The 23,388-nt window shown below is 58.1% G+C and overlaps 1 protein-coding gene across 1 annotated transcript in view; it reads right to left on the bottom strand.

Annotated features, from left to right (window-relative positions):
- The window catches only part of TTC28 (tetratricopeptide repeat domain 28), a 716,021-nt gene that overhangs the window by 20,860 nt on the left and 671,773 nt on the right, over positions 1 to 23,388 (bottom strand). Inside the window, exons 13-14 of the mRNA XM_056116601.1 lie at positions 11,646 to 11,786; positions 6,509 to 6,653 (exon numbers count right to left, since the gene is read on the bottom strand). Coding sequence (XP_055972576.1) covers positions 6,509 to 6,653; positions 11,646 to 11,786 — 286 coding nt within the window. The remainder of the gene's footprint in view (positions 1 to 6,508; positions 6,654 to 11,645; positions 11,787 to 23,388) is intronic.

Raw genomic sequence — 23,388 nt, 5'->3', positions numbered from 1 at the left:
TCCCCGTATGGCCTCCGAACTGGGCAAAAGACCCCAAAGGGAACTCGGAGCAGGTGACCACAGCTTGGTGGCACCAATGCTAAGGCCAAGGGAGAAGGGACTGAACCGGTTGGACAGACAGATATGCTGGCAGGGTCTCCGAGTTCTGCTCGGTGCCTGGGACAGAGGCCCGTCACCTGTGCTGGCAGATAAACTGTGAGCCCACGCCAACTGGAGCACCAGAAAGCCAGCAACATTAGCGTCCCCGGGTGTAGTGCATGGCGGCCGGCAGATGGTGTGTGGATTGGGGAGGGGCCTGTGCTGGCCGGTGGAGACCAGTTGTGAGCCAGCACAGGCGAGGACACTTGGAACCGTCCGCCGGGACTGTCCCTTCCCTCTGGCCTGTGGCAATGTGTGTTCCAGCACAGGCCCCAGGGGCCACAGGTGTGGCCGCAGGAGGAGGAGGAGGGGGATGAGCCCTTGCCTGGTGGGGGAGCTTCCAGCTGCACTGATGAGTGACCCTGCTTCAGGGCGGGAGGGTGGTTTACAGCCGGGTGACAGGGTGCCCCCTGCAGGTGGCTTTCTGCTAGCTTTGCTCCTGGAGCACCTCAGAGCTTGCTCAGTGCTGAGCCTCTGCGGTGTGTGTGTGTGTGTGTGTGTGTGTGTGTGTGTGTGTAAGCCCCCCCCCCCCAGAGCATAGAAGGGGAGGTTCATCTCCAACCTGGAACCGGCCTTCCACAGCTCCCTCTCCATGCAGTCTGTGGGGGTTGTGGGACTCCCACCCAACTTCCCGCTGCACTGCGGGCTGTCCTTGGGTGCTCTTAGCGGGGAATGCATCTTTCTGGGACCCTCCCCAGTAACCTGCATGGCTGGGGCCTCTCTCCAGACCAGACCGGGATGCGCTAGCAGAGCCAGCCTGGGAACAGGAGGAAGCTTTGTCCACTGAGCAGGAAGGACCGGGCCGGCGCCTGGAGGGAGAGGCCTGGGCCAGGGCCAAGGTGGGGTCAGAAGCTCAGCCCAAGCCTGTCACACTGCCTGCTCCCGGCGGGTGGGGTGGATTCATCTTCGCCGCATGAAGGGAGGAGCATGAAGCTCAGATGGGTGCATCAGAAGGAACAGACTTCACTGTCCTGCTAGGGGCCGACACCGTGTTCCCACCCAGGGCCACCTGAGCATATATTTTTAAGTTTTTGGGCCCCAACTGGCAGTGCTCAGGGGTCACTCCTGGTGTTGCTTGGGGGACCAAATGAGATAATGGGGATCGAACTCGGTCACCTGCGTGCAAGGTAAGTGCCTGACCCGCTGTACTGCCTCCCTGAGTATTTCTAATGTCATGGCGAACCACACAACACAGGCACGGATGGACTGTGGGCTGTGAGCATGTGTGCGTGGGTGCGCGTGTGTGCGTGGGTGCACGTGTGCATCTATGTGCATGCAAGGTGAGTACATGAGTGTGTGCCGCCACGGCCTGGGGCCAGATCACGTGTTTTCATGAACTTTTCACATCCCCTAGGCCAGACGCCCCAGTCCTGATCCAAACCAAGGTTCCCCTCAGACGACTTCTGGGAATTGGGATCCCTCCGAAGTCATCAGAACCATGTACGGGCCAAGGACTATTAGTCAAGCAGAATTTTGTTTCCAGGTTTGGGGACCCACCCAGTGATGGTTGGGGAACTCTGGGCTCCCTGCTGCTTCCTGCCCGCTGGACCACCTCTGTGATCCCCCAAAGCACCTTCTAGGGCTCCTTTCCTTGGAGAAAAGCCCGCATTTCCTAGGGGTGTGTTTAGTCTTAGCAAGAAGCCCAACAGAGCTGGCGTGACCCAAGCCGTGTGCAAAGGAGCAGGCTCCGTGCTCCTCCCAGGACTGGGACGCAGAAACTCAACCCTCAATCTGCAGTCTGGGGCCAGCCACATAACAGCCGCAGATTTGCCCCAAGTCCGAGCAGGGGCAGGGGCACTGGGCACTGGGCACTGGCTAAGTCGGAGGCAGAGCGACCACCTGACAGCCTTTCATGAGCTTTGGGGGCCGGGGCGGGGGAGCCGGGCCCGGGGCGCTGTGTCCTCTTCTTTAAACCAGGGGTAAGACGGGGCTGGCACGCGCACGTCTGGGGCAGGTGGGAGCGGGCACGGGCATGTGTTGGGTAAGAGGGGACGGGCACGCGCCTATGCAGGGCAGGAGGAGCGGGCACGCGCACATGTGTGGGAGGGGCGGGCACGAGCACGTGTGCGGGCAGAGGGATGGGCACGCCTACGTGTAGGGGAGGAGGGGCAGGCACGTGCACGTGTGTAGGAGGGGCGGGCACAGGCACGTAGGGGGCAGGGGTCGGACACGCGCCCGTGGGGGGGCAGGGGCGGGCACGCGCAGATCTCCGGTGCCTGCACATGGCCCGTGGCTGGGCGCTTCTGCTCACCAGGACCTGCCGGGCTGGACCAGCCAGATGCAGTGACCCAGGCGAGTGCGCCCCTGGCTCCGGGTGTGCCCGGCCAGTCCCTGACCCCAGTTTCTCTGCATAGTCCTCAGAGAGGACGCGCTGGCCGCCCTAGGGGGACACGTGTCCTCTCATCTGAGCAGCGCTCCAGAAGTGTCCGTGGGACATCGATGAGCCAACCCCCAGCAGGGGGGTCCTCAGGGCCCCCGCGCCGTCCCTGGGGTCCGGCCACGCTGCTCTCGCGGACAAGCCTCCGCTGGACGTCCAGGCTCAGGGACGCAGGTGTCCGAGCACCGCCCGGCCCTCGACCCTGCAGGCTGCTCCCACCTTGCTCTTGGCAAGGGTCTTCTTCCCCCAGAACGACCCCCACAGTCATGCCCGGCACGGCCCGAGCCAAGCCTGCCCTGGGCCGCGGCCGGCGCAGCTGGACACGCCGGCCACGTGCCCTGAGAGCGGGTGTGGGCTGACCCCCGGGTCCATACGGCCGGCTTGCCCGCCGCACGTGACCCCTTAAGTCCGGGCTACCCCAGGAGGGGTGCTCCCGGGAAGGGGGTCCCTGGATCTGTTCTCCGGGTAGTCAGGGCCCGCCGCATGGGAGGGGGGCTGAGAGGTGTGTGGTGGGACATTCGGGGACGGCAGAATGAGGCCAGGCTGCTGGGAGCCCTGCAGATCTGGGTCTGGGTGGGGCTCCCTGATCAAATTCTAGGCCACTGCCTCCTCCAGGCTTCTGGCTCCTGAGGGTGGGGTGGGGTGGGGGTGTCTGCCTTCTGGGGGCTTCTCCTGGGATGGGAGAATGAGCCCCAGCGTGGACACAAAGGGCCACAGCCTGTCCCTCTGGGGACAGGACACTTGCAAGCTGCCCTGGGGCTCCCACAGACGTGTGTGTGTGTGCGCACGCGTGTGTCTCTTCTGGGGGCCTGGCCTGGCTGTCCCCTGTGATGGGAGTGAGGATGAGCTCCGGAGCGGACACAAAGGGCCACAGCCTGTCCCCCTGGGGATGGGACACTTGCAAGGTTCCTTGGGGCTCCCACAGACGTGTGTGTGTGTGTGTGTGTGTGTGTGTGTGTGTGTGTATGTGTGTGTCTGTCCTCTGGGGGCCCGGCCTGGCCCTCTCCCATGTAGGAGTAAGAATGAGACCCAGCGTGGACACAGAGGGCCACAGCCTGTCTACCTGGGGATGGGACACCTGCAAGCCACCCTGGGCCTCTCCCAGACACGGGGCCGGTTCCTGACTTCAGGTGTGCAGCTGGGGACGCGTCCCCCTAGAGAGACCTGAGGGGTGGGGGGCTGCCCTGGCTGACAGCTGAGGGGAGGCTGGTCTCAGGACAGCTGTGGCCAGAGTCCGTCCCGTGCCAGGGCGCTTGACTCGCTGTGCTGATGGTGGCCTGCAGCCATGGCAGCTGTTGGCAGCGGTGACAGGGGCGAGTCTGGCTGCCTGCACCTGGCCTCTGGGATTGGGCTCTCCCTCCGAGACGTGGTCACGGCAGGCCAGAGCCACGGTGCCGTGTTGCCCCCTAGTGGCGCTCGGCGGGGCTGGCAGCGGGGGCAGCCCCATGGATCTGAGCTGTGGCCAGCGGCCTGCCTTGCCCCCCCCACGGTGGTCTGGTCTTTGAGCACCACGTGGGGGAAGCCACCCCCAGCCTCTGAACCATCCTGCGTGGCCAGGACTATGTGGAGTCCAGAGAATGCTCATTGGCAGGATAGACTAAGGGGTAGTGGGGACTTCTGGTCCCTCCCGGGGTACCTGTGTCCCCCTCGGGTAAAGCCGGGCGTCCCAGGAATGGGTGGCGCACACTGGCCTCTCCCCAGGGGTCAAGTCTCTGGGGACCTGAAAGCAAAGTGGGGAAAGTCAAATACTTGTGGACTAAGGGGTAAGAGGGACTCCAGCTTCCATGACTAGGTGATGCTTTTATTTTGGTGGGGGAGGGGTCCCAAGTATGTTCAGGAGGCCTAGGGGCCCTTCCCAGGGGTTCTTGGCCAACACGGCCAGCTCCGGGGATCCTGGGCCACCCCAGTGGTGCTCGAGGTCTCCATACCTGCACCCAGCAGTGCTCCGAGGACCATGCAGTGCCAGGGATGGAGCAAGGCTCAGCTGCGCTCAGGGCAAGAGCCTTGACCCCAGCATGGTCTGTCCCACCAAGCCCTTCTGGGGTGGGGGGGGTTGCTGAGCCAGCAGAAAGCTCCAACGCTTCACCTTGGCGAGGTTGGTTTCAGGATCCTGCGCCAGGCAGCCAAATCTGTCCGTGTTGTTTAACTCCCAGAAGCGGTGCAGCAGAGAATCTCTGAGACTCTAGAGTGGGGTGTTCTCTTCTACACTGCTTGCCTCATTTTTTTTCCTTTTTGGGTCACACCCAGCGATGCTCAGGGGTTCCTCCTGCCTCTGCACTCAGGAATCACTCCTGGCGGTGCTTGGGGGACCATAGGGGATGCCGCGGACTGAACCCGGGTCAGCCATGTGCAGGTAAATGCCCTCCCCGCTGTGCTATCGCTCCAGCCCCTGCTTGACTCATTTCAAGGCTCAGCTGCACCCTGAAGGAGGCTGTGGGGGTGTGGGCCTATCTCCTCAGCAGGTGCCCCCAGTGGACAACAGAAGTGGCGGGTGCCCCCTGGGTCTGGGGCCGGCCAGGGCCTTCCTTCCTGCAGTGGCCTCCTAAAACAGCACCCTAAGCCTGCAGTGCTCTGGCCCTTCTTCAAGGCTGCTCTCCCCGAGGTGGGTGTGTATTGCTGCCCTGGTGGACAAGAGGCCAGGCCAGGATCTGGGCTGGAGGAGGATAAGAGCCAGGAAAGGAGGCCAGTGCATGGGGCAGGGTACAGGAGCCGGGGCGTCCGGGGGCCATGCGTGGGGTGGCCGGGGTCTGTGGCGCTGGGGGTAGGCACTGCAGCTCTGCAGGGCCAGTGGCAGTGACCAGCCCAGTGACCAGAAGAGGGCAGTGTCTCCCGTCCCGTGTGCTCTGCCTTACCTGAGGGGAACACAGGGCCCCCCCGGAGGGAAGGCACCTGGAGTGGGCAGTGCCGGTGTGAGTACCAGGCAAGTGGGCAGGAAGCCGACAACCCTGAGGGTCCCAGAGCGTTTTCCTGAGGCCACACTACGCTGTCAGCCGGAAGGCCCGTCACCCCAACACAGGGCTGTTTGCTGGCCCGCGGCCCACGCTGCAGAGCAGGGACATGACTGGCCACTGGCTGGCTGCCAGCCCTCGGGGCTCCCCTCGACTTGACCCGCCTGAGACGGTCCCCCCCCTTGTCGGTCCCTGGCCCCTTGCTGCAGCCGGGGATGGTGGTGAGAGGAAGACAGGCCCTTTGGGGGACCCCAGGCTCAGAGGGCCCTGGGCTGGGCTGGGGGATGCCGGGGGAGAGGGGTTCCTCTCTGCGTGAGGGCACAGCACGGCGCGGTGGGGTTCCAGTGCTCATGCCCTAGCCCCTGAGCTGGGCTTTCCTGCTTCGGGCTGAGTGGCACCCCTGTCCACGGCTTTGGGGGACAGCCGGCTGAGTTGGCAGGGCCCAGGACTGACACCACGAGCTCAGCCCAGCCCCGGGCCCTAGAGAGCCATGTCTGGAAGGCGAGGTGCAAAGCCCAGGCCCCCAGAAGTCCCCGCCTTGCAAAAACACATGCCCCACATTTTTTTTGCTTTTTGGGTCACACCGGCAATGCACAGGGGTTACTCCTGACTCTGCACTCAGGAGTTACTCCTAGCGGTGCTCAGGGGACCATATGGGATGCTGGGAATTGAATCTGGGTTGGCCGCGTGCAAGGCAAATGCCCTACCTGCTGTGCTATCTCTCCAGTCCCCACATGTGCCTTTGACAGGACCCATTGGGGGACGGGGGGCTCTGCTGTCAGCCAGGTCCTGGCCAGACCACCAGGGAGGGGGGCAGCGTCCTGGCCATACCCTATGGTGGCCGTGGCCCGGGGTCAGCTGCCAACCCTGCCCAGAAGGAGCAAGTGAGTGAGGAACCCCCTGAGTGCCCAGCGGGGGCGGGGACGGGAACCCAGGTGTACCCACAGCAAGTCTGAGTTCCTGCCTCACTCAGAACAGCTCAGGGTCCGGGAAAGCTCCCCTGGGGAGGGGCGCAGTGGTGGGCAGCCGGGCCCCGGGCACTCACCCCTTCCATGGGCGCGATGAGCAGGTCGTAGAGGGCACGCAGCGGAGGGCGCACGGCTGAACTCTGCCTCCGGGGCAGGGACGAGGCCCCGTCCTTGCTGGGGGACGCTGTGCTGCTCACCAAGCTCGTCATGCTCTGGCAGCTCCTGTTGGGGAAGGGGAAGACCCCCGGGGTGAGGGGGTGCAGGTGCGGGAAAGCCAGGGCTCAGGCACCCCTGCAGGCGCCCGCCACAGAGCAGCAAGCTGGGATGGGTGCTGCCTGGCACGCCAGGTGCGCCAGGGATGCCAACGCATGTCAGCGACATTCCAGGCCCATCCGCAGTGCCATCATGGGCAGGCGGACGTGGGGGCCATCGGGACGGGCAGCGGCTCACGGGCGGACGGGAGGACAGAAGGTCCGGCAAACGCATCTGCCCACCAGGGAGATAGGCAGTGGGTTCCCCCAACCTTCGCACAGCTCAGCCACCAGGGTCCTGGGTCTTCACGCCTGGCCTTGGGGGCTTTGCTCCGAGTCTAGTTTCCTGCCCTGAGCTTAATGAGTTGCTTTATTGGAGGTGGTGGGGAGGGTGGAGAGAGAGCACAGTGGGGAGGGCGTTTGCCTGGCACGCAGCTGACCTGGATTTGATCCCTGGCATCCCGTGTGGTTCCCCGAGCACCTCCAGGAGTGACTGCTGAGTGCAGAGCCAGGAGTAAGCCCTGAGCACTGCCAGGCAAAGCCCCCAGAGTCCCCGCCCCCTGCAGAAAATGAGTTTCCTCATCAAACGACCCCCAGGGCTTCCCACCGACCAAGGGGACAAGCCTTCCTGATGGATGCCTCCCGTCCCTGTGCCCCGCTGTGCCCTGCTGCATGCCTTGGTCCCTGGCGAGTGGCAGAGGGCCAGCAGGAAGGGTCCCTCACTCCCTAGTGGGGTGGCTCAACCCAGCCTCGGGACATCCTGCGAGGACCCCCCCCGCCGACTTGCCTCTTCACCTCGACTCCCACCCTGTGCAGAATGTGGAGGTTTCTGGGACACCCCCCACTCGCCCCAAGGCCTCAGCACCTACTGGATTCATGGCTACAGGCGGGGACTTGCCTGTTCCCTGGCCCGCTGGGTGCTGGGCACTGAGAGAAGTGGGGAGGAACGTGTTTCCAGATGTTCCCAGCAGAGTCTCCCTCTGCCTGCATTCCAGAGCCAGGCAGAGCCTGGAGCTAGGGGACCCCCTGCCTCCCACTGTGTCCCCTGCAGGAGGGGGTAGAGCAGAGGTCTCAGGCCCAAGGGCTGCTGGCTTGGAAGCCGAGGTGTTAGGAAAGAGTGGGCAGGCTGGGAGTCTTTCCTTGCTCATGGCCAGTGAAGTGCATTACCAGGGTGACACTCAGTCACTGCTTCCGCAGGGCAGCTTGAAGAGCTCTGAACTAGGAGCACTGGAATATGAGCACTGGGAAATGAGCATTGTGGGAGCACTGGATAATGAGCACCAGAGGCGCACTGGAGCACTGGAGGCGTGGCCTATGTGCTGTGTTCTCCTCTGAGGGGGCCTGGCCATCACTCGCCCCCTTGCCTCTGCTTTGGGTCCTCAAGGGGCCTGTGTCTGTGGAATCCAGCCACGCGGGGCTGGGGGCTGTGTCCCTTGACCATGTTGTGACCACAGGGCTGAAAGACAACGGTGTGGGGTTCCCCCACCCCAGTGCTCTGAACTCAGAAAGCTCTTCCCAGACAAAGAGGCCCTGACCCACCAGGGACCCCCCTCACATGACGAGGCTGGGCCAGGGTGGGGACACACCATGGGCCCCTGTTCATGCCACAGGGGCTCCTGGGACGTGTTGGCCTCCGTCTGCTCCCAGGGCAGGCAGGGGCTGTAAGAAGGAGGCTCTGTCAGTGGGCCGGGGGAGGGGGGCAGGCACCTGTGTCTGAGCCTGGGGACCCCAGAGTCCCCTATGTTTGCTGCCCTGCACCCTAGGGGGTCCCCTAGCCTCTATGCTCCCCCCCCCCCCAGTCTGGGCCTGGAGCAACGCCTCTTGCACACGGCCCTGGCCAGCCCACCCAGGCTGGTCACCCCTGGACTGACACGACAGCCTCCTGCAGTGGGCAAACAGGAAGCCGCTGAGAACAAGCCTCTGGCCTTTCTGTGGTGGCTCTGGGGGCCTGGGTGGTGTTGGGGTTCTAGCCAGGGTCCTGCGCACCCCCGGGTTAGAATCCCAGCACCACCACGAGGCAAATGCTCGACCACTGAGCCACCTCCCCGATGCCCACTGAACTGAACCTCCAAACCAGAGCCTCTCTGAAAGCAGAGCCCAACCCAGAAAATAATCAGCGGGTTCAAACAAAAACACAAACAAAATCCCAACTGGGAGACCCTCGATTGAGGTCCAAGGCAAGGGGCTGGAGGCTCTTCCTCCCCCAGGGGGAACGCGGCTGGGGCCCTGACCGCAGCCGCAGCAGGGGCAGCCCAGAAGGAAGCACCCCTTTTGTCCCCCCCAGCCTCCCCCCCCCCCCCCCCCCCCCCGCCATGGGCTTCCACGCCCACGGCGCCCCTCAGGGCCCAGAGGGAGACACAGCTGCTCCTTCCAGGGGTGGACCTGGGGCTTAGGGCAAAGATATACATCAGGGAGGCTGTTCGCTGGGCTCTTCGGGACACAGAGCAGCCCGGGACCCGGTCCTGGCCCTGCCCTCTGCCCTCGCCTCTGCACCCATCACTCTGCACCCATCAATGCAGCCCGTCCAGGGAGCCCCCCAGGGCCTCCAGCCTCCTTGCCCAGGAAGGCCCAGTGGCCAGCTGAGGACTGAGCACCGCAGTGCTGCGTCTGTCCAGCAGGTGGCGCTGGCTCGCTGTCCTTTGCCGGGCTTCGGGGCTGCAGTGGACGGAGGTGGTGGTTGGTGGGGGGAGGCGGAACGGGTTTCCCACACGCGCTGTATTGATCAGTTCATGCAACCGACGATGCTTATTGGTTCCCTTCTGCATGTAGGCTGTGAGGGTGAGCAAGGACAGAGACGGGATCCCGGCCAGGAGCTGGGTGGTCCGGGGCAGAGTGTGGGGGCTGGGAGTCAAAGCGGGAAGCAGCACTGACCAGACCGGGGGTGCCCCGAGTTGGGGGCCACTCCCCGCACAGTGAGTGGTGGTGGGGCGCCTCTGCTCTCTGGGTCTCAGACCGGGGCCCACCCCGGTCAGCGGCTCTGCCAGAGCTCCCTACGCCAGGGGCCTCTCTCTGCTGCACGCACCCCCAGGCCAGGCGGTGTGGCCGGAGCAGGGAGGCAGATGCTCCCTGACTGTGCTCCCTTGCAGGGACAGCCAAGCCAGGCCTGAGCACGCCCTGACCTCCCTCTGCAGGGCCTTCCCTGCAGGGTAGGGGGCATCTCCCCAGGACCCATCCTCTGGGGAGTCCTGGGCCCCCGTCCTCCTCACCCCAGGCCCTGGCCAACGTGCAGCCTGGTTCCTTCTGGATCCCGGACTCGGAAAGGCTTCAAGATGGGACCTCGCCTGGGGGTCGGGCTTGCGGGAAGCGTGAGTTGGGCAGCCCGGCATAGGCAGGCAGCCTCAGCTCAAGCAGGGAGACAGGGCTGCGCACGCACCATTTCTCCTCTGAAGGGAACCCCTCCCTCCTTTCCTCCCTTCCTCCCTCCTTCCCTTCTCCCTCCTTCCCTTCTCCCTCCCTCCCTCCCTCCCTCCCTTCCCCTGCCCCTGCCCAAGTGGCTGTTCAGGGTGAGCCTGCTGCAGGCATGGGAGCCCCAAGGCTGGGCAGCCCTCCCACTGTGCTATGGCTCCAGCCCCTCCCCTCATGGTTCTTAAGCATTAAATTAAAAAACAAAACAAAACACAGAGATACAGGAAGTAATACAGGAAGTGAGGCACTTGCCTCATGTGGATGACCTGGGTTTGAGTTCTAGCTCCACAGAGGGTCCCCTGAGCACAGGGCCAGGAGTAAGCCCCGAGCACAGAGCCGGGAGTGACCCCTGAGCACAGAGCCAGGAGTGAGCCCTGAGCACAGAGCTGGGAGTGACCCCCGAGCACAGAGCCAGGGTGAGCCCTGAGCACAGAGCAAGGAATCATCACTGAGCACTGCCAGGTGACTCCCCCCCCACTTCCTCTAAAAAAAAAAAGGAATATATGGGGACACTGGTGGAGGGAAGTTGACACTGGTGGTGGGATTATATGCCTCAAACTCAACCATGAATAACTTTGCAAATCATATAAAAAACTTAAGAGAAATAAGACTAAAGAAAGGGACATGACTTGGCGCAGTCTGCCCACACCGAGCGCCTGCAGCAGGATGGACCTCTGGGGCGTGCAAGCAATTGGGAGCAGCCGGCAAGTTCTTGTTCCTTCCACTCTAACAGGAGGGAAACCCAGAGGGGGGCCGTGAGCCCCCTTTCAGCAACGAGGAGACAGGCACCAGCACGTGTGGCCGGACCGGGCCCGGGACCCCAAGCTTTGCACAGCCTGGGGGGACCCCAGGGGAGACAGGCCTCATGGGGTGCCTGGGAGGGGGCGGGGCCAGACTTGGGGGGGACACGGGCTCACAGTTCTGGCTCCCACCAGGGCGGCTGCCTGCTCGGGGTCCCCCTGGGGACGTCCATCGGGTCAGCACCATAATGGCAGGAAGCGGGGCTGGTGCGGGCGCCCAGCACACAATGGCCGACAGAGGCACTGCCACGGGGGCACTGCCACCCCCACGGGGGCACTGCCACTTCCTCCGCCCGCTGGGCTGTCCTGGCTGTCCTCTGCGGGCTGACCGTGGCTGTGGCAAGGCCCGAGAGAACCTGGGAGATCTTTCTGCCATGGTCCCTGTGGCCAGAGGGGACGTGACTGCTACAACCCTACCTATTATTATTATTATTATTTTTGGTTTTTGTTTTGGGACCACAACCTGGTGATGCTTAGGAACTACTCCTGGCTCTGTGCTCAGGGATGACTCCTGGTGGTACCCAGGGGACCATAAAGGGTGCCAGGGATGGAACTCGGGTTGGCCACATGCAAGGCAAATACCTTCCCTGCTGCATGACTGCTCGGTCCCCAGCCTTGTTGTCTCTGAGCCTCAGAGTGCCCTGGGGGCCGGCCGGGCAGGGTGGCGCTGGAACAGAGCACGTCTGCATGTCCTCCCAGCCCGGTCATGCCAGCCCCCTGCTCAGGGGCTGGGCAGGCCTCGGCCCGCACACACGCACCTGTTGAAGAGGTTGTTGCGCCGGACCATGCGCAGGAAGCCGGTGGGGTCGGTGACCGAGTTCAGTCGTTCATTCATCTCTTCAAAGTGCCGCTCCATGATGTCCCCGGCCTCACTCTCCGTCTCGCTGCTGGCGCAGGCCCTGCAGGAGAGCCCAAGAGGCCAGTCAGAGGGCGCAGGTACTACGCTGGGGGTGGGGGTTCGCCGATGGGGCCTCCTCCCTCTGTGCGGCATGAAAGAGCAGCTGGTGGGGAGCTCCCTGCCCCTCAGCGAGCAGAACCTTTAGCGGGGGTGCTGCCTGCATGGGACTGTGCTCTCAGCAAACGCGTGCGCACACACACACACACACACACACACACACACGTGCAAACGCACCCACAGGTGTGCACACACGCATATACACGCACACACATGCACATACACACACATGCATACACATGCATGCGGAAACGCATACATACACACACATACGCACACACATTCACACATACACAGGCATACACACACGAGCACATGTGCACACATATATTCACTGCACACACACAAGCATGCGCACATATGCACACATGCATACACGTGCACGCAGACACATACGCATGTGCGCACATGCACACAGAGAAGCACACGCACACACGCGTGCACGCACAGACACACGTACCCACGTGCGTGCACACATGCACATGCACACATGCACACACACTCACGCACACATGCACACGCACGCACACATGCGTGCATACACACTGCACACAGGGTGCACCAGGAGCAGCAGTGTGAGTATGGTTTCTGAGTCATGCTCCCAGGTGGAGTCCATTCCACTGCAGACAGTGACTAGGACGCCCTGCTCCGGGCTAGGGGAGGGCGCGTCTATCCACTTCCGAACAGGCAGCCCATTTTCCAGGCGGGGAGACAGGCCGGCCCCCAGGTGATGGCGCTGCAACCGGGGAAGAACTCGGCCAGCCTAAGCCCATGTTTCCCGCTCGGGAGCGAGCTGACACGTTTCGAGTTAATCAAGTCATCCCCCCGTCTGACAGGCTGTAACAGAATGTCTTGCAGTGTAAAATAAGCAGCAACGCCCACGGGGGCTCTGAGTCGTCCGTCTGTGTGATCAAAATGACAAAAGGTCTGTCAAAGGCAGAGGCCACGTGCTGTGGCCCCCAGGACCACCGCAGACCTGGAGGCGCAGAGGCCGGGGCCTGTGGGAAGCCGGGCCTGTGGCAGCCTCCTGCTCAGTCCATGTCACAGGCTGCCCTGGAGGACCGTGCAGGAAAAGCAAGGAATGGGGGGAGATTCCTGTGGAATGGGGGTCCTGCCTGTCACCCAGAGGGTCCCAAGCATGGAGTTCCAGGTGGCAGGACCTGCGTCCCGGTGAGTCACAGGGCAGAGAAGCTGGAAATTGTGGAGCAAGGGGAACTGTGGGGTCAGAGTGAGTATTGGAGGAGCAGGCGCAGGCCCTTCTGACTGCCACGGGCCACGACGACACTGAGAACACCATCCGCCCGCCACACCACACCAGCAAACGAACAAACAAATAAGCAGATAAATCTAAGGGCCCCGTGGCTTCATACAGAAAGTCCTAACGTTCACGTCTTCAGAGGACAAGCACGAGATGAGAGTATAGAGCGGAACAGAAACTGAAGGAAGAGCAGATGAAAACGCCCCAAATTTATTGCCAGACACAGACCTATATATCATGAGGCAGAAACCACAAGCAGGATAACTGAAACCCAACAAAATCCACGACCAGACGTGTCTTATTCAAACTGCAGGAAACTAAAGACAAAGGTGGAAAAAAAAACATTGGAAGTAGTATAGCGGAACCTGGCAAGCTCCCCGTGGCGAATTTGATATGCCAAAAATAGTAACAATAACGGGCTCATTCCCCTGTCCCTGAAAGAGCCCCCCAGTATGCCATCGGGTTCCGCTAGCACATGACAGGGATGAATGGAGTTGTTGCTGGAGCCCACTCGAGCAAATCGATGATCAATGGGATGACAAGTGACAAGTGAGATATATATATATATATATATATATATATATATATATATATATGTTCCGACATCCATCGACGATCAAGAATCAGGGACGCTCTCTCATTTGCCAAGGTGTCAAAAATCAGATGGGCTGGTCACATAATGAGATTTAAAGATGACTGCTGGACTAGAGCTTTTACTGACTGGATTCCACGGGATGTCAAAAGACCGCATGGCCGCCCACCTACCAGATGGTCAGACTTCTTCGTCAAGATCATGAACGATTGGTTTGAGGCTCTTCATGTTCCCAGAGCGAACAGATGCCATTGGGCTACACTAGCACGCGACAGGGACAAATGGAGACGTTACTGGTGCCCGCTCAAGCAAATCGACGACTAACGGGAAGTTAAGTGATTAAGTGATATATATATATATATATACATATATGTGTATATACACATACATACAGAGAGAGCATATATATAAATCTTGAAAGCATATATATGTGTGTATATGTGATATTATACACACACACACACACACACATATATATTCAGCACTATCGGCCATATCCACATGGTAGCCAAGCTCACTGAGGTTTCTCGGGAGTTCAAGATGCCAATCTGTCTAACATTCATTGATTTAAAGAAGGCCTTTGATTCTGTTGAGACGGAAGCGGTCATTGAAGCCCTAGCCAAACAGGGCGTTCAAACTCAATACATCAGGATCCTCCATGAGCTGTATTATGGATTCACTACCAGGATCTCACCATTCTACAAGGAAGTGATCATCAACGTAAAGAGAGAGTTTCAACAGGGTGATACCATTTCACCGAAACTCTTCAGTGCCACCCTCGAGAACGTCATGCGACGACTGGAATGGGAAGGAATGGGAGTGAAGGTAGACGGTCGGGAACTACACCACCTCTGCTTCACTGATGACATCATTCTAATAACACGAAACATTGGCCAAGAAGCACAAATGCTGGCCGACTTTGACCATGAGTGCGGAAAAGTTGGACTGCAGCTGAATCTCACGAAGACAATGTTCATGAGAAACGGACTCATTCCTGACGTTCCATTCACTCTCAACGGAACAAACATCTCCGAATACAGCAGTTATGTGTACCTAGGTCGAGAATGCAACATGATGAACGACCTGGCACCTGAGTTGTGCAGGAGGAAGAGAGTGGCATGGAATGCCTCCAAGAGCGTCGAAGAAAATAGCTAAGAGGACAAAGAACCTCTGGCTCCAGGCACATCTCTTCAACTCCGCCATTCTTCCTGCATTAACATATACCTCAGAGACCTGGGCCCTAAGAGAACAGGATGAGAACACTGTTCGGGTCTTCCAAAGAGGAATCGAAAGAGCTATGCTTCAAGCATCACACTTCAATCAAGTGAGAGAAGGAATCCGGTGTTCCGACCTCTATCGACAATCGAGTATCAGGGACGCTGTCTCATTTGCCAAGGCGTCGAAAATCAGATGGGCTGGACATGTAATGAGATTTGGAGATGACCGCTGGACTTAGAGCTCTTACCAACTGGATTCTACAGGACATCAAAAGATTATGTGGCCGCCCACCTAAGATACTGACCAGACTTCTTTGTCAAGACCTGAAAGAACAGTGTGAGGCTCTTTGTGTTCCTGGAGTGAGCAGATGCCCCTGGGCTACACTAGCACTCGACAGGGATGAATGGAGACATTACTGCCGCCCGCTCAAGCAAATCGATGAGTAACGGGATGTCAAGTGATCAAGTGATAAAGTGATATATATGTATGCATATACACACACAAATAGAGAGAGAAGGTACATTATGTACATGGATAAACAATTCAAATGAATAAGGATTGCTCATTTCTCGTGAGGCCAGGAAGATAGTGCAGTGGATAGGGCACTTATACCACACACAGCTGACCTGGGTTCCATTCCTGCCACCACATGGGGTCCCCAGAGCACTGCCAGGAGTGATTCCTGAGCAGAACCAAGAGTAAATCCTGAGCACTGCTGGGTGTGGCCCTAAAACAAAAACAGAGCAACAAAGCACACAGAATAAAGTATTGTTGTTTTTAAGGAAGAAACCAGGAATATCAGAAGGAAACCAAAGCATTTTTTTTAGGTGTTGGAAGAAAAGAATGAGGGTCGAGGCTGTATCTTGGTGGTAGAACACTGGCCTTGCGCCTGGGAGGCCCAAGGTTTGATTCCCCACATCGGAAAAAGAAAGAAAAGGATAAAAATATTTCTCCAGAATTGCATACTCAGTGGAAATGTCCTTTAGAAATGATGGCGAAATGAAGACATTGTCAGGTGAAGGGAAACTGGCATAGAGAAACGAGCAGACAGACCCTCAACGGCTGCCGTTAGCCTGGCCTTCTGCTCAGGCCTTGGGCGATGGGCCCCTCCTGAGGGTGAGCAGGATGGTGGCTCGTCTCTGACAGAGTCTGGCAAAGGCAATGGCTGTTGCCTCTGAGATGAAGCCATACAGGACGGTGCCGGCTGGGTCACGGGAAGACACTCCATTGGCGTCACGGCTCGCGCCCCTTGGTGAAGCAAAGCAGTCGTGGGGAAGGCGTCCGCCTGGCAAGGCGTGCAGGGAGGCCTCGGCCAACAGGACGCAGAGACGGAAGTTCTCAGACCAATGTGGCGAAGAGAGAGAAATCTAAGAAACAAGTAGGAGGAGGATCCTTCTCCTGCTGAGTGTCCAGAGCGGACCTCAGCCGGGGCTGACACTCAGGATGTCTTTGGCAGAGGACTCGGCCAGTCTATGAACAGACTCCTGGCCCACAGACATCACAGTGTCAGAAACTGTGGTACTTCCAAGTCACTAAGCTGGTGGTCCAGTTATTCAGCAATAGGTGACTGATGTAAACACGTAGAGACTTCCATTAGAGAGTTTGATTTAGTCTCAGATAATTGCGAAAAGGAAGTGCATCAGACCAGGGAGATTATACCAGATGAAAACAGAAACATCAGAAAAATTATATATTATTCTAATAGTGGAGAGCAAACTCACAATGGAATTTACAAAAGAGTTCAAATGATAACATGGAAGACCCGAGTTTGATCCCTGGCACCCCAGACAACCCCTGCTAAGAGAAAAGAACTGCTAAGAGTGACCCCTGAGTACAGAGCTAGGAGTAAGCCCTGAGCACCACTGAGTGTTGCCCCCCAAACAGTCCCCCCCCCAAAATTTTAACATGTAAAACCCTACAGAGGGCGGAAAGAGGGAAACAGAAGAATAAAAAATAAACAGAAAAAAAGTTAGTAATGGGGAATGTAGAAATCCACATCTATCAATAATTGTATTAAATGTAAATGGTCTAAATATAGAGGTTAACACAATGGAATTTTTTTTTATTAGTGAAACACCATGAGGTACAGTTGTAGACTTACAAATTTTTGTGTTTGGGTTTCAGTTATACAATGATCAAGTACCCATCCCACCACCAGTGCCCATTCTCCACCTCCACCAATCCCAGTATCCCTCCCCCCCATCCCACCCTTCCTCTCCCTTTTGTTCTCTCTCTCCTTTTGGGTGTTGTGGTTTGCAAAAGAGGCACTGGGTGGCAATCATGTTCAGTCTATAGTCTACTTTCAGCATGTATCTCCCATCCTGGGCGGATCTTCCCAGCACCCTTTATTCGGTGCTCCCTTCTCTATCTGAGCTGCCTTTACCTCTAGAGTGTGCAGCTGGCCTCCCAGCCATGGAGTGAAGCTCCTGGTATTTATCACAGCTATTCTTGGGTGTTAGTCTCTTATTTTTTTACTTTATGTTCCCCAGATGAATGCAATCTTTCTGTGTCTGTCCCTCTCTTTCTGGCCCATTTCGCTTAGCATGATATTTTCCATGTAGTACCACTTGTATGTAAGTTTCATGACTTCATTTTTCCTAACAGCTACATAGTATTCCATAACACAATGGAATTTTTAAAATGACAAAATTAAATTCTTCCAAAGATTCACTTGAAGGACAATAACTCCAGTAGGTTACAAGAGGCTACAGCAATTGCCACCAGGCAAGCATTCGTCTCTGTGAAGATGGACACCACTGTCAAAACATCCAAGCAAAGGAAGCTATCTTCTGGGAATGAGAGGGACACTGTGCAGTGATAAAAAAAGGTCAATTCAGGAAGAACTTAAAATGACCCTGAGCGTGTACCTATCTCTCCATGGGCAGCCAACCTAACAAGCTGAACAGTAAGTGTCAAGAGATTTCAACACACCTTTCTCAGCAGCTGACAGAACTGGGAGACGAAATAGAAACCAATCCAGAGAGCTAAACACCATCCACCAACTGGATAGAGTGGATCCTCACAGAACACTCTACCAACCACAGCTGAACACTTTAAGGAGCATCTTTGCAAATGTACACGAGATACCCCCCCCCCCCCCCAAGATGCACCTTATTCTGGGCTCCCAAATGAACCTTGAATGCATTTAACAATCATTTAACCCATGCAATCTATACAGTCACACACACACACACACACACACACACACACACACACACACATAAATATATGGAATAGGGTGCCTATTCAGTCAGGGGGGAAACGGGTCCTTGAAGCAGCTGAGCCAGGAGTAATTCCTGAGTGCAGAGCCAGGAGTAACCCCTGTGCATCGCCGGGTGTGACTCAAAAGGCAAAAATAATAAATAAATAAATAATAAATAAATAAAGGCCCACTCTGAAGGCTCAGGGGGACCCCAACAGGGACAGCTGGGTGGGAGCAGAGCTGGAGGCCTGGCGTCAAGGTGAGGGAAGTGGCGCTGTGCAGGGCCTCCCCACTGCCCCCCTCTAGTCCAAGGCTGCCCAGGGATCTCAGGTCCCCCCGTGTCCTTGCCATCTCCCCCTCTCTCTGGTTTCAGCCAACGTTTGGGCAGAGTGATGTTGGGGGAGAGAGGAACACTGTAGCACTATAACAGGGTCATCCCGCTGTTCATCGATTTGCTTGAGCGGGCACCAGTAACGTCTCCATTGTGAGACTTGTGGTTACTGTTTTTGGCATTTTGAATATACCATGGGGAGCTTGCCAAGCTCTGTCGTGTGGGCAGGATACTCTCGGTAGCTCTGAGAGGGTTAGAGGAATCGAACCTGGGTCGGTTGTGTGCAAGGCCAGCGCCCTACCCACTGTGCTATTGCTCCAGCCCCTTGGGAGAGAGGAACAGGGCTGATAAATGTCTGCAGGGTCCTGGGTGGTCTCAGAGCAGCTGGGGGATGGGGCGGGGGTGCTTGGCCTCATTCGAGCCCATAGGATGCACAGGAGAGCAGCCCAGTCCCGAGAGCGGGGTGGAGGGAGCCACAGTCTAGGACAGATGTGCTAAAATCAACCACAAAGGGAGGGTTGGCATTGGCACCCTTCAGCGAGCCTGCTTGGTGCCCTGTCCACTCTGCAGTCCAAAGGTTCATGGGCCTGGAGACACCCGAAGCATCAGCAGGTATCAGGGACGCCCTGGGAGCAGGCAGGGTCCAGCACATCCACTGTGTGGTGCTGTCGGGTTCAACACACTGTCTCGCTTGCCCATGGGGTCTGTGTGGGCGACGGTGGGGCTGAAGCAGCCGTCACCACCGGTCCACCGACGGATTCTCGTGGATGGGAGTGGGCCCTGCCAGCATCCAACTGTATGGACACTCAGAGACGGTGTGCAGGTCCCTCGGCGCCCCGGGCATGGTGAGGAGTGGATGAGGCCAGGCTGAATTCCTTGCTCCTCTCTGCTACTCCAGAAACCGATTTTCTCCGGAGCATCCCAAGACTTGCAATCCGCACTATAATATGAGTTATTTATAGGACAGACCTGCTGTTGGCCTGAAGAAAGATGATTATATTTACCTGCTAGAAACCTACAGACACACACACACACACGCACACGCACACACACACAGACACACTCTCACACACTCAGGATCTGATACGCACTATGGTTGTTAAACTAATAAAGGAATATGAATCCTCTTCTGAAATGCCTTCTGAAGATCATTTGAATTTTTTTTTTCAAGAAACGCCTCTGGCCTTGGGAATACTATTAAATTGCAATGGTGCAATTTTAACTCAAGCGTTTCCTGAGTACTCTGCTTTCGTCCGAGGCCTGGAATTACCTAGTCTCTCCTCGTGTGAAGGAGAGGAACACCCCCTGCCTGCGCCTTCTTCCTTCAGTAAACACAGTGATCAGATAAATGAGATGGTTTCACTGTCGCGGGTGCCAGAACCCGTGTGCATGAGGACAGGATGACTGTAATCCACGGGAAACACCATTACTGGCCTCTTGTTTTTGAAACCTTTGCTGCGAGGGGTTGGCAAAGGACTCCTCCCCGAGGAAGTGACTGGGACTCTTTCTGCCACGTCCCTCTGCCTTTGTCATGTCAGGAAGACCCAGCAGAACCCCCAGAGCAGCTGCGCCCAGGGGCGGGAAGAGCCAGCGCCCCGGGCTCTAAGGAAGTGGGCGGTGCTGTGGGAGGGATGTGTAGGGGTGTGTCTGCGTGTGTGCAGGTGTGTGTGTGCATGTGTGAGTGTAAACAAGCACAGATGTGTGTGCAAGTATGCGCATGTGTTGGTGTGAACAGTGAGCGTGGATGTGTCTGTGTGTGTCTACGTGTGTGTGTAGAGAGCATGGATGTGTCTGCAAGTGCACACGTGTGTGCATGTGTTGGTGTGAACAGTGAGCATGGATGTGTCTGTGTGTGTCTACGTGTGTGTGTAGAGAGCATGGATGTGTCTGCAAGTGCACACGTGTGTGCATGTGTTGGTGTGAACAGTGAGCGTGGATGTGTCTGTGTGTGTCTACGTGTGTGTGTAGAGAGCATGGATGTGTCTGCAAGTGCACACGTGTGTGCATGTGTTGGTGTGAACCTCGAGCACGGGCATGTCTGCTGGTGTGCATGCATGTGCACATGTGTTGCACGGGCACTTGTGTGGGTGTGGATGTGTGCTCACCTGTGTGTGTCATGCATGGTCGTGCCAATGTGTGACTTACGTGTGCATGCGGGTTTGTACTGTGCGGAGTGTGCTTGCCGGTGCATGTTATGGGTACATCATGGGTCGACGTGCTTCTCTGCTTGTGTCCTGGTCACGTGGGATGTGTCTGCTGGTGGGCATGTTTGTAGGCATCACCTGTGCATGTGTGACTGTATGTGTGCCCGAGGGGTGTTTGCATGCATGTGCATGTTTTGTTTGCAAAGATGTATGTTTGTGTGTGCATTACTGGTGCATGTGTACTTGTATGCACAGTGTAGAAGATACAGAATGAGTCTTTTTTTCATTTTTATTTTTTTGGCGGTGCTTGGGACTCACTCCTGGCTCTACACTCAGGGTGGTGCTCTGGGAACCGTATGTGATGCCAGGATCGAACCCAGGTTGGCCGTGTGCAAGGCAAATGCCCTACCCGCTGCGCTATCATCGCTCCAACCTGAGATGAGTCTTCCTTCACTGGAGCGCCATGAGCATCCGAGATGCAGGAACCCTGAAGCACATGCACGCGCGGCTGCACACAGTGACCGGCTCTGAGCGGGTCCCAGGGCTGTGAGTTGCCCTGACCAGGGGGTAGAGCAAGAGCAGGGAGGAGGGGGCGGGGGAGAGGCCTCTTGGGAGCCCCCAGAACCGTGTGCCCCTGCCACAGCCCCTGATGTGGGAAGCAGTGAGACTGGGGAGACAGGGTGTGAGCCGCGCTGAGCTCGTCCCGCACTGCCCGGCGAGGCCCAGGGACGCCCTTTGGCAAATAGACAACATGGCAGAACTTCAGTTTCTGAGCACACTCAGCTCAGAGTCAGGGCACTGCTTCGCCACAGGAAGATTCTAGTTTCACTAGAGCCCCCCACCCCCACCCCACCCTCAAAGATCTCCAGCTTGTTTAAGGGAAAAGGAGAAAGGACTGAAAGCCTCCCAGCTGTGACACCTGCAATGGCTCTGATGGCCACAAGGATGAACGCATCAACAGAGTCCATGTGAGCAGTCTGAAGCTGTCCACACGCAGGTGGGTCCTTCCTGGGCTCTCCGGTCACTCTCGCACTGCAGGAGTTGTTGGGTCAGGGGTTCCAAGTGGCCCCCTGTGCCCCGACAAGGCTCACGGGAAGTGGAGAGAGCCCACTTCTGTACCACAAGGCCATGCAGAGAGGCCGGGGAAGGTGTCCTGCTGGACACTGTGGGAGGCTGCGGGGGCTGGGGGAGGGGAGTCACTCTGATCAGGCCCCTCAAGCTGCAAGACCCATCTTTGCCTCAAAACGCTCGCTTCCACTTAAAATGAACCAAGAGCCAAACCCCGAGTCCCCCAAAGCCATCGAGCCCAGCAAGACCACGCCTGCTGGCGGGAATCTCGGTCCATATTAAGGGCGGTGAAGACTGAGGAAGCCGGGAGCTGCCCATGGCCTTTGTCATTCCAGGGCATGTGGCCATCCGAACTGATGTTCCAGCTCTAACACCAATATGGTCCCCTGAGCACTGAGCTTAGCATGAGTCTCGAGCACTGAGCGGAGAGCAAGTCCTGAGCACTGAGCTTAGCCTGAGCCCTGAGCACTGAGTGGAGAGTAAGTCCTGAGTACCACTGCTTTGGGTCCCCCCTCCACTCTTCCGACAGCCCCCCACCCTGCCCCAGGCAGTCCTCCACCCTACACAGGCTCGGGGGAGGGTCACTCTCTTCCAGGTAGTAATGGTGCCTCCCACACTCTCGACCACTGTGGAGTCATGGCAGAAAGTGATGGGACCACCTCATGTATTTGATCACAAGCCCAGCCCGGGCTCAGGGGTCTCTTTACTGCTACCTGCAGGCATGGGGGAAGCGAGGCATCCTCTCCTCCTCCTGGATGCCTGCCCTGGGTCACAAGTTCCCTCGAGGGGCTGGAGCGACAGCACAGCGGGTAGGGCATTTGCCTTGCATGCAGCCGACCTGGGTTCAATTCCTGGCATCCCATATGGTCCCTGAGCACTGCCAGGAGTAATTCTGGAGGAACCCCTGTGCCTCGCCAGGTGTGACCCAAAAAGCAAAAAAAATAAAAAATCCAAGTTCCCTTGAAACGGACTCCTGCCCTGCTCCACCCCTCTCCTCTCCCCCCTGTCCTGCAAAGGCTCTGGGGGCAGATGGCCTGCTGGCCTGTGGATGGACAGTTGTCCCTGCTTAGGTAAACCCAGGAATGACTCCCGGGCTCCGGGGCACTGAGCAGCAGAGGCGTGAGGACGGTGGGGACACAAGTGCGGCCTGCAAACAGAGGGTGTCGCCCAGTTAGATAAGTGGGAGGGTGTGGAGCGCCAGGCCCTGAGTCGCAGCTCGCGGGAGCCCCCCAGGGCTGGGGGGCTGCAGTGACACCCTGTGACACTCCCCAGGAGCGACTGAGCGCCCTAGGCAGGAGGGCAGTAAGGGGCTCGGCAGGCCGCGAGGGCACATCTGCCCCTCACCCCTTCACTGCTCAGAGGCATCCGGGAAGGGCCTGGGAAACTCCATGTGGGTCTGGGCAGCTGCCCTGACAGCAGAACATTCTGGAGGGGAGGGTGGCTGAGGCCCAAGGAGAGCGCTGGGCCCCATGAGGTCTACCCCTGGCATGCCTGACCCCATGATTTCTGCCTGTGCGGGGGACCCCCACCCACCCTCGGGGCTGCAACAAAGAGAAGGATGGATGTTATGGGCAGGGGGGTCGTGAACAGTGCCCAGCATATGCTCCAGAGACTGACCGTGGCCACCTGCCACCCCTCTCAACGGACCCCTCTCCCGGCCAGGCTACTCTCCCTTCACAATGCCTTGGCCGCCCCCCGACCCCCATAAACGAGAATCATGCCCAGGCCTCCAC

This window comes from Sorex fumeus, unplaced genomic scaffold, assembly GCF_029834395.1.
Source record: "Sorex fumeus unplaced genomic scaffold, SorFum_2.1 ptg000032l, whole genome shotgun sequence".
In the NCBI taxonomy this organism is placed as follows: Eukaryota; Metazoa; Chordata; class Mammalia; order Eulipotyphla; family Soricidae; genus Sorex; species Sorex fumeus.
Note: the sequence above shows the minus strand (reverse complement) of the source record. Positions and strands in the feature narration are given on the sequence as shown.